The following is an 11,133-nucleotide window of genomic DNA, read 5'->3' as shown; positions in this document are numbered from 1 at the left end:
GATTTCTTTGGTAATTTAGTTGAAATAAAATTTATACTAATTAAATTTTTTTAGTAAGAGTAACTTAGCACTAATAAAATTATTCCTAAAAAATACAATAAAAAAATGATTCAATTTATTGAAAATTTTAAATAATAATGAATTTGAGACGAGGAAAAGAAATATCACGATTTTTTTAATTAATTTTAAAAATGTTTATAGAAAATGATTTTTCCATACATTTTTAAAATAAAAATTTTATTTTAATTCATGAAAAATAAATGAAAATAATAAAAATAAAAATGAAAACTCATGTATCATCACACTAGTACTTTCAGAGATATTTTTATGATTAATATATATAAATTTCTCATATTATTTATGTTTCTTTAAGGGAAGAGACAAAAGGTACCACCCAAACGAGAGGTCCAAACTGAATTACCTGTCACTTTTTTGAACAAGTACAAAACAACAGTAGCGACTACTATACCCATCACTTCACTTCCCAACAACACCTCTAGTTTTGTTCTTGATCCCACCGGAGAAATCATGGCCGGAGTTCTCAACATCCCTCAATCTTCTTTTTTCTGTTCGATTCCCAGCAAGCGGAAAATACCCAGAAGGCCAATTTCCATTATTAGAGCCACCTCAGAGACACCTCTTTCTTCTACTTCAAACACCACCACCACCACCACCAATGAAGACCAAAAGCTGGAGGCTTCTTTTACTGCCCCTCCCAATTTCAAGCCACCGGCTCCCAAGCCGTTCACAGTGAAGGAAGGCAAGACTTTGGATATTCTTGGTGCTTCTCTTGCCTTGCTTTTCCGGTTGGGCACTGGTGTTTTCGTTTCAGGGTATGTCCAAAACAACTCTTTTTCTTGCTTATCATCTGAATTACAAATTAATTTGTGCTTTTTTTTAACAAGATTTTTTGTTAGATTTAATTTGAGTGTGAATTTGTTAAGATCTTAGTGATTAGAGACAAATGCAATGTAATTGAATAACAACAGAAATAAAATTGGTACAAATTGAATTGAAATTTGAAACTAATTTCGTAATATTGAAAATATTTAGCTATAAAATATAGAAGAAATTACAGAAAAAAGTGGTTACGGGCTTTTGCAAGTAATGACCTGTGATTTGATTTGTCATTAGGTTATTTAAGGCTCTTAGGATAGCATATTATGGGTTTCAAGGCCATAAAATGAGACTGTTAGAGCTCCATAGATCAATATGGAAATCTGTTCATGGTGATTCCAATCGAAATAAGGATTCATTACAAAATATTGGAAGACAATCTTTGGGCCTCTTTATATAATAAAACAAGAAAGGGGTTTAATTATACCGGCCGTCCCTCAACTTATGGGGTCTTTTCATTTTCATCCCTAAAATTCAGTTTCTTAAAATAAAATCACTCAACTTAAGTTTTATTTCAAGAAAAGTTACTCTCTTGCAATAGCTGGTTTACCAGTTAAAAAAAATAAAATTACTATTTTGTCAATATCTCAAAAGAGACAGTTTCCTAATCATTATAATCATCCTTCACAGTAGGCTCTGGCTCAATTTGTGGACTAGCCACAGCAGAGAAAAAAATCCATGTCACTACAAAATCCTATCTGATCAAACATCATCATCTTTAACCTATAGGGATCTCAAATGGCCTTGAACCCTTAAACCTCAACTCCTCAATCAATCTCTTTGCATCCTTTGTATTTTCAAACCTGTTAATATCAGACGTAGAAGTATTAAAAATAGAGCATAAAGGAAGAACCAGAGAAGGCCTACATTATCATTCAACACAATTTAACTATCAGCTTTTCATTTACTACAGAATATATTTATGAACACAAAATTTTATAATCCGATAACTTACAGCAATTTTACTGGACACAATAATTCAATTAAAATTCTTTATTACAAACATAACTTCATAAAAATCTACATGATTTGAACTTAACCTTGAACGATTTTCAATTGAAATTGATACACAGTTCTAATACAAGCGGATTAGAGTAATCAAATTTGATACTAAAGAAAACAAGTAGACTAAAAATCAAATCGAATCTTATCATCTAACAGAATCATCAAGTGAACTGCCTAGATCTCACCATTGATTACAGGTGGGGAAAGACTTTACTAGAAAAATTTCAATGTTGAGTGGAAAAAATTGTTGAGAAAATAATGAAAAGAAATCAAATAGATTAGATCTAACAAAAAATTGAAAAATTCTAGGTCTAATCCCAAAACCACATCATAAAACCAAATAAACACCAAAACCCATACCAAAAAGTTTCAACTTTCAGAGATCCATAGAATAAAAGAGAAGGAAAAACAACACACAGACACAAACCCATTGTATATGAACAAGAATTGCAAAGAATGAGTTTAGAGAAGAAGAAGAACCACAGTAGATAGAGAATGAGAGTCACAGTAGAGAGAGAAATAGAGTTACAAAGAGAAGATGGGTCACGTTTGCATCTGTTCCAACCTACTTTCCAAGAATTTGTTATGTATCAATTCTTCCTTCTTCCTTAATAAGCACATTCCATCAAATTGGCCATTAACCTCTATTCTTGCTCCACACAATTTCATCAACTCTTCCTTTAGCTTCCCACATCCTCTTTAGAGAAAAAAAAAAAAAACAAAAAAATCTCCTCACATCCTCAAGTCCATATCATTTTAAGAGGTAGATATAGGAGGAAGAAGAGGAGGGGGACGAAGGTCGTGGAGGAGAGAGCTGGGAAGGAGAGGGCTGGATAGAAAATTAAAAAGAAACAAAATAATATTTTTATTCTTATTAAGAGAGAGGGGTAAAAGAGTAATTTTAATTATTTTTAACCTATAAACTTGCTTTTGCAACTCCGCCTAAGTAGCTTGCGCTTAGCCGGTCCCAAGCCCGGATAAAAGAGGAGGGTTGCGGTAGGTGACAACCAGCGTAAAAATTTCGTCACACCTTATGATATGGATTCAAATGATATAAACGTTGGGGCGCCTTCTACTCACGACATGCTATATCGGAGCCTCGGTGTAGTGAGAAATATGCAAGGGTGTAGGGCGTTCACCAAAAGCGACGCGCCATGCCGGCGCCCGGGTGTGGTATTAAGTGAGCAAGGGTTCCCACATCATGGACGGGTGTGGATAAAGAAGTTAGTCCATAGGACAGATAGTAGAACAGATAGTGGAACAGAACACAAGATAGACATAGAAAACAATAGAAGATATCATAAAAGGAGACCAATTAGGAAGGAGCAGGATAGGAGGAGTATCAGGGTTGGTACTTGGAATGTTGGATCACTTACAGGAAAATTAATGGAGCTTGTGGATACCTTGGAAAGGAGAAGGGTGAATATTGCTTGCATTTAGGAGACTAAATGGGTAGGAGAGAAAAGTAAGGAATTGGGTAATTCAGGGTACAAACTTTGGTTTACCGGAAAGGAGAGAAACAAGAACGGAGTGGGCATAATTATAGACAGGACATTGAAAGACATAGTAATAGCTGTGAAAAGAGTAGGAGATAGAATTATACTAGTAAAGCTAATACTAGAAGGAGAAACAATAAATATAGTTAGTGCTTATACCCCACAAATAAGATTAGACAGTGAGAGTAAACAAAGGTTTTGGGAAGATATGGATGATTTAATGCAAAGCATACCGAATGAAGAGAATGTTTTTATTGGTGGAGATTTGAATGGACATGTAGGAAGTGATAGACAAAGTTATGAGAGTGTTCATGGAGGTTTTGATTTTGGCAGTCGAAATGAGGAGGCAAAAAGCATCCTGGATTTTGCTATGGCATATGACCTAATACTAGCAAATACATACTTTATAAAAAGAGAGTCACATTTAGTGACTTTCAAAAGCGGGCAACATAGAAGCCAAATCGACTTCCTCTTAACCAGGAAGACAAATAGAGCTCTATGCAAGGATTGCAAGGTCATTCCAGGAGAGGCTTTAACAAGTCAACATCGGTTGGTGGTCTTGGATGTTAAGTTTAGGATCAATTCAAGTAAGGTCAGAAGAAATACTATAGCTCGAACAAAGTGGTGGGAGTTCAAAGGATTAAAGCAAGTGAAGTTCAAAAATGAGCTTCTCGAGTCCGAAGTATGGAAGCTGGATATGGAGGCCAATGATATGTGGATACAGATGGCATCAAATATTAGAGAAGTAGCTAGAAAAGTACTTGGAGAGTCTAAAGGACATGGACCACCCTCAAAAGAGAGATGGTGGTGGAATGAGGAAGTACAAAAGGCAGTGAAGAGAAAAAGGGAATGGTATAAGAAATTACCTAAATGTGATAATAATGAGGCATATGAACAGTACAAGATAGCAAAGAAAGAGGTAAAAAAGGCAGTTAGTCAAGCAAGAGCACAGACCTTTGAAAAGTTATATGAGAAACTTGGAACTAAAGAAGAGGAGAAAGATATTTATAGATTAGCAAGGAGGAGAGAAAGGAAATGTCAAGATCTGAATCAAGTTAGGTGCATTAAGGATAAAAAAGGAAAAGTGTTGGTGAAAGATGAAGAAATTATTTTAATGATCTCTTTAATAATAGTCAAAATGGTAATAGCGTGAATATAGACTATAGAACAATAGAAAAGAATGTGAATTATACTAGAAAGATTAGAGCTTTAGAAGTAAAGGAAGCACTTAAGAGAATGAAAGTGGGTAAAGCCTATGGATCTGATGAAATACCAATTGAAGTGTGGAAGTGTTTGGGAGATATGGGAGTGGCATGATTAACTAAATTATTTAATAAGATTCTAAACTCAAAGAAAATGCCTGATGAATGGAGGAGGAGTATTTTAGTACCTATTTTTAAAAATAAGAGAGACATACATAGTTGCTCAAATTATAGAAGAATTAAACTCATGAGCCATACTATGAAGTTGTGGGAGAGAGTTGTGGAGCATCGACTACGTCATGATACTTCTATCTCTCTCAATCAATTTGATTTCATGCCCGATCGTTCAACTATGGAAGCGATCTTTCTTATTAGAAGCTTGATGGAAAAATATAGAGATGTGAAGAAAGATCTACATATGGTTTTTATTGATTTGGAGAAGGCTTATGATAGTGTTCCAAGAGATGTCTTATGGAATGTGTTAGAACAAAAGATGGTATCTATTAGGTACATACAAGTATTGAAAGATATGTATGAAGGAGCAATTACTATTGTGCGCACAGTGGGAGGGGACACAAGAGATTTTCCGATCTCAATCGGATTACACCAAGGATCAGCCATAAGCCCTTACCTTTTTACATTAGTTTTAGATGAATTGACGAAACATATACAAGAGAGTATTCCTTGGTGCATGTTGTTTGCGGATGATATTGTTCTGATAGATGAGACACGAGAAGAAGTCAATAGAAAGCTAGAGCTTTGGAGAAGTACTTTAGAGTCAAATAGTTTTAAGTTAAGTAGAACGAAGACAGAATATATGCATTACAAATTCAGTGAAGGTCAAACTGGTGATAGAGAATGAGTTAGTTTGAGTGGAGTGATACTGTCGCAAAGTAATCACTTTAAATATTTAGGCTCTGTCCTTCAAGTAGATGGGGGATGTGAGGAGGATGTTAGTCATAGGATTAAAGCCGGATGGTTAAAGTGGAGACGTGCCACGGGAGTTTTATGTGATCGTAAAATTCCCAATAAGTTAAAAGGAAAATTTTACCGTACAGCCATACAACGGGCTATGTTATATGGTAGTGAGTGTTGGGCACTGAAAGAGTCGTATGCGTCTAAGATAAGAGTTGCAGAAATGAGAATGTTAAGGTGGATAAGTGACCATACTAGACTAGATAAAGTCCATAATAAGAGTATTAGAGAAAAGGTAGGAGTGGTGTCAATTGAAGATAAGTTGAGGGAAGGGAGATTGAGATGGTTTGGTAATGTGAAGCGTAGACATACGGAGGCTCCAATTAGACAAATAGAGCACATTAGGTTAGAGGATAGAAAGAAAAAAAGGGGTATACCTAAATTGACTTGGAGGAGAGTAGTATAATATGACCTATAAGTATTACACATTTCTGAGGATTTAACCCAAAATCATTTAGAGTGGAGAAAGCGAGTCCATATAGCCGACCCTAAATCTTTGGGATAAAGGCTTAGTTGAGTTGAGTTGAGTTGAGTATAAACTTGCTATTGCAATTCAAAGTGACTTTTCTGAAAATGGAACTTAAGTTGAGTGATTTTATTTTAAGAAATTAAAGTTTGGGGATGAAAATGAAAAGATCCCCTAAGTTCAGGGACGGTTGGTGCAAGTAAGCCCAAGAAAGGTAAATGGACATGCTGGCTTGAAATTGGACAATTTCTGTTGTGGTGAATTGACTCGAAATTGATAATAATGTGTTTCCTAATATAGAAGTTTTCAATATAGCTATTTTAGATCTAATAAAACATAGAGAAGAACTTGTTGTTCACGATCCAGTCTAATCAGTAGATGGTTTTAAGCAGGCAACTGACTTAGGAAGGGATAGGCATGGGATAGAAAAGTTAGGTATATAACCTTGATTTTGTGGAATTCAGTACAGGATTGAGCATAAGTGACCTATCATAATTAAGCCTTAAGCTTTACTAACTTTTGGCTCTTTCTCTCTTTTTTACTTGTTTTTTCTTTTGGTGTTTCTACCACAACCCCTTTTGGCATATTTTCGAGTTATTTTTATCTATAAAAAATGAAGAAAATTAAACATGTAATAAAAGAATATTAGAACTAAAAGGACTCAAGAATCAGGGTTCAGGGACTATCAAACCCAGCAATCTTAATATGATGTATTGTCATGAAGACAGGTTGTGACACATATAGCACTGTTGGAAATATCATGTTTTGTATCCTACTGTTTAATATTGCTGCAGCCACTTGCAGGTTTTCTGAATTTTTGTGCATTTGCATTGTACTGTGGCAGGTATTCTGTATCTTTTGTTTCCAAGAATGAGATTCCACCAGACCAATATGCTCTAGAAGTAGCTGGTAGCTGTCAAATTTCCTAAGTTATCATGCACTAAGATGTAATTGTGTTAACAGGCTAGTCAAAATTGTCTTTCAGTTGGAAAAGGCAAAAGTGAAAGATCAATTTGAAGCCTTATGTTCGAGAGATTTTAGAATACAACCGTTGTATGTACAACGGTTTTATTAGAGCCATTGATCATTGTGGATCCCATTATAATCACCAGTTAAAATATATCCATTATACATACAACGGTTGGATGGAATAATTTCTCATTATGTTCAGTTCAAAAAAAAAAAAAAAATGGAAGCCTTAAGTCGAGATGCTTCTTGCTTGTATATGGCGTATTCCTGTTCAAGTAAAAATATCTAAACAATTCATTTTGTTGATAATTGTAAAGTTGTATTTGCGTTTTTATAGGTTACAAAGTGAAAGAGACCTCAAAAATAGGCCCTCGCCCTGAGAAGCCTATTGAGATATACGAGTTCGAAAGGTACATTGTTTTCCCAACCATTTAATATGGTAGGCAGAGTAAATCTAGACTGAAATAAGAAAATAAATTATAGGCTCTTCTTTTTTTCCACATCTTTTATGTGACTTTTATAGACATAATTTTGATGAATTAGACTGGAAGCTTATACTTTGTTTCTTGATGTATGGATTTCATCGACCACCTGCAAACTTCAGCTGTCCATTTTGTCGTAAGGTATTATCGAATTATTCTACACTTAATGTTGGATTTGGATGTGTTTAATTTGGCATTTCCAATGTCCATATGTTTAAAAATCCTGATCTGTGTATTTTCACTTGTTGATTGCTCTTATCAGTGCCATGTCTCTGAAGTTTCGTTCTGCAGCTTCCTTGTGATGTTGGCTAACTAGTGTAAATATGTGCAGGTTAGAGAAATTGTTGCAATTTTGGATATTGATGTTCTGTTCTATCCTTGCCCAAAAAATGGTCCCACTTTCCGTCCCAAGGTTGTTCAGATGGGTGGAAAACAGCAATTCCCTTACATGGTTTGACATTGCTCCTTCTATTATTTTTCTGTTTGTGTATTCAGTTCTTTATAGTTTGACATATTAAGTAAAATAGCATTCCTAGGCCTTCAGCCCAATAATTGCCCAAATTTTAAACAAATAAATTGTGGAATGCATATATTCCCACTGTCTCATAATATGGTCACTGGAGGCATCGTGCATTTCAGTTGTTATGGGATGTTTGCGCATTTTGGTTTAGCATCTCCTTGCCACCAAATACAGGGGAGAAAAACTCTCTGATTGTAGATATACCTTTGGACTTAATTTTTGTATTTTGCTCTTTAGAATTGTATTTCTCAACATGTCTTTTAAGCATGAGCAATTGCATTATTGTGTCTTTAGGGAGTGGTGTTGAATGGGAACTAAGATTCAAACATTTTTGTCTTGTGTGCAGGTGGATCCAAATACTGGAACTGCAATGTATGAATCAGATGATATAATTAAGTATCTAGTTGGAAAATATGGTGTGTTTCTTTACCTTGACTAGCTTTTCCTTGGTTGTTTTCACTATTTTTTTTTTTTGGTGCAGATGTCCTGAACCAGATGAAAAAAGAAATAGTCAAAATGTATATTTTGAAATTTTATATTCACAAGAGTACCTTCCGATATAATTTTTTTCCCCCTCGTGATTGTCACTGACATCTTAGATCTTAAAACAAATAGATATTGTCAATCTCATTTAAAAGTTTTGAAAATTGTGCTTCCATGTATTCTACTAGTTAACTACCTTGTTTGGACCTGGTTATGGATTTTGGAGACATACCCATGCCCTACATTAGTATTTTTCATACTATTTTGGGATCATTCTCAAGGACTAATCTCCATTTTAGGTGTCCATTATATATTTGACACAGGCATGCTATAGTAAAATGAAGTGTCAAAGTAACAAAGCTAACTGAATTAGTTATTTTTTATGCCTTGTCATGTACTATCTTATTTCATTTTTGTTTTCTCTCAACCTTTAAGATGATCTCTAACCTTAAATGAGAGATTTAGTAATTTATGATCTTATGCATTATGTATCTCTGCCGTAATCCATAAAAATCTTTTCATTTACTGTGTTCGATTTATTTCATTTAGGTGATGGAAATGTTCCTTTTATGTTGTCACTTGGCCTTTTAACGGTTAGTATTTGAATTTTCTTTAGATTTTTTGCATGTCAATTTGTAAAATGTAAGTGTCAAGATATATAGTTTCTTATTTTATGACTTCTATTCTCTGTAGACCTTGACGGCAGGGTTTGCCATGATTGGCCGTATGGGAAAGGTAATACTGGTTTGAATTTCTTTATTAACTGCATATTTTCTATCATTAAAATGAAGCTGTTTGAATATGCATTATCTGTTCATAAAAGTTTGAAATGACTAATTCCAAAGTTAATAATATTCAATTATCCTTTCATGCTGCCTTTACATAGACGTTAGATTATCATGATTTTTGACATTTTTTGTAACTTGTATCATGGCGTGGCCTTGACTTCAACCTTCCCTTCGGTTTATGCAGGGATCATCATATTCTCCATCAAAATTGCCACCTAAACCACTTGAAATATGGTCATATGAGGTGAATATATTTCCAAAAGAAATTTTTACGTTCAAATTTTCCCGAACAAATTTGGTTTTCTGTCCCAACCATTTCTCTTTCCTGGTGTACAATCTTAAAGTCGAGAGTTCCACTCTCTGATATTTCCCTGGATGTACATGGAGGTGTGTATGCTTAAATATATTTTTTTCCCCTTTCAGGGTTCCCCATTCTGCAAAATTGTTCGTGAAGCACTTGTTGAGTTAGAGTTACCGCATATTCAGCACAGGTAAAGTCCATAGCTTGTCTCCTTTCGTTAGGTTCCTTATTTTCATTTTGGTTTTAGAAATAGACCTGCTTTATTAGTTTCTTTGTTTTTAATATTGTGGTCACAGATGTGGTTTGTTTGTTTATACCATTGTTCTTGAATTTTGTTTTGAAATGATCGTAGCTGCAAAATGAATAACTTATATGCTATTGCAATGGTCCTGAATCCTGATAATTGCATTCAGAGAAGAATTGTCCATAGTTATAGCCTGCACATGGATGACTCTTTGAAGAAAATCAAATTGGATGAAAAATACCATCTAGGCATATACCATGATTTGCATTAATTATGAGGATTGATGCCTTGTTTTTTTTAAGCAATGAAAATGTTCCCATGGATCCATCCATTATGGACATTGATTAGCATATAGTAACATGTTTGTCTTAAGTTGTTGCGGGCACATGTCTTTTCATGGATACATTTTTCACTTTTTCTGTTTCTGCTATTAGTTGTGCTCGTGGCAGTTCAAAACGGCAGGCGTTATATCAGAAAGCTGGACACTTTCAGGTACTTTATATTTACGTATTACTGTGTGCTGTCATTCCTACATACAAATTGCTGCAATTGCATTCAAATAGTACGAGGTCATATCAATTTTATGACAATGATGTCCAGGTACCATATTTGGAAGATCCAAATACTGGGGTGCAGATGTTTGAAAGTGCTGACATTGTGGACTATCTAAAAGCAACTTATGCTCAATAAGCGAAGCTAGCAACAAGCTTTCTCCTATCTCTCTCTCTCTCTCTCTCTCTCTCTCTCTCTCCCTGCGCCGCTTTCTCTCGTTGGAACTGTAACCAAAATATTTCCACAGACATTCCAAGTATCAATCCTTTTTCTTCTAATCAAATGGAGCGGCATTTTATTGCTTCCTAGACAAAGCCTGTTAGATTTCATGATGTAATGATTTTAGTATTTGTTTTTTAGATGTACATATAGGACTTCCAATTCATGCTTAGACATGATGTTGCCTTGATGGATCTGAAGTTCAAAGTTTGGTGCAGTTTCTTTTATGTGCTTGTGTTATTAAAACAGGAGGATGATCACAGATAGTGACTTGTTGGCAAGAAGTTGAGCTATACAGAAGTATTAAAATACCTTCATCAGAAATAGTGGAAGAATAGCACAAACTTCCCTGTATAAAGTGAAAATGGAGAAACTCAGAAGGAGCAGAACTCACCTGAGGGCATGCTGGTGAGTTGTTGGTATGACCTCAGGTTTTGCTGAATGGCTCAAGGTATAAGTGTAGACAAAAAACTTGAAAGTAGCTTGAGACATATCCATTGTTGACTAAGTTCACCAGTGATGAGTAAAAATGGA

The 11,133-nt window shown here is 34.8% G+C and overlaps 1 protein-coding gene across 1 annotated transcript; it reads left to right on the top strand.

Annotated features, from left to right (window-relative positions):
* Positions 1–376: 376 nt before the first annotated feature.
* On the top strand, positions 377–10,826 carry LOC110634333 (uncharacterized). Its single transcript, XM_021783280.2, has 12 exons — positions 377–833; positions 6,886–6,950; positions 7,348–7,420; positions 7,615–7,633; positions 7,824–7,943; positions 8,359–8,428; positions 9,045–9,088; positions 9,189–9,230; positions 9,468–9,527; positions 9,707–9,774; positions 10,263–10,320; positions 10,429–10,826. Exons 1-12 carry the CDS (start codon positions 529–531, stop codon positions 10,516–10,518), a joined length of 1,014 nt encoding a protein of 337 aa, XP_021638972.2. The 5' UTR covers positions 377–528; the 3' UTR covers positions 10,519–10,826.
* The last annotated feature ends 307 nt before the right edge of the window (positions 10,827–11,133 follow it).

This window comes from Hevea brasiliensis, chromosome 5 (genome assembly GCF_030052815.1).
Source record: "Hevea brasiliensis isolate MT/VB/25A 57/8 chromosome 5, ASM3005281v1, whole genome shotgun sequence".
NCBI classification, from domain to species: domain Eukaryota; kingdom Viridiplantae; phylum Streptophyta; class Magnoliopsida; order Malpighiales; family Euphorbiaceae; genus Hevea; species Hevea brasiliensis.
Note: the sequence above shows the minus strand (reverse complement) of the source record. Positions and strands in the feature narration are given on the sequence as shown.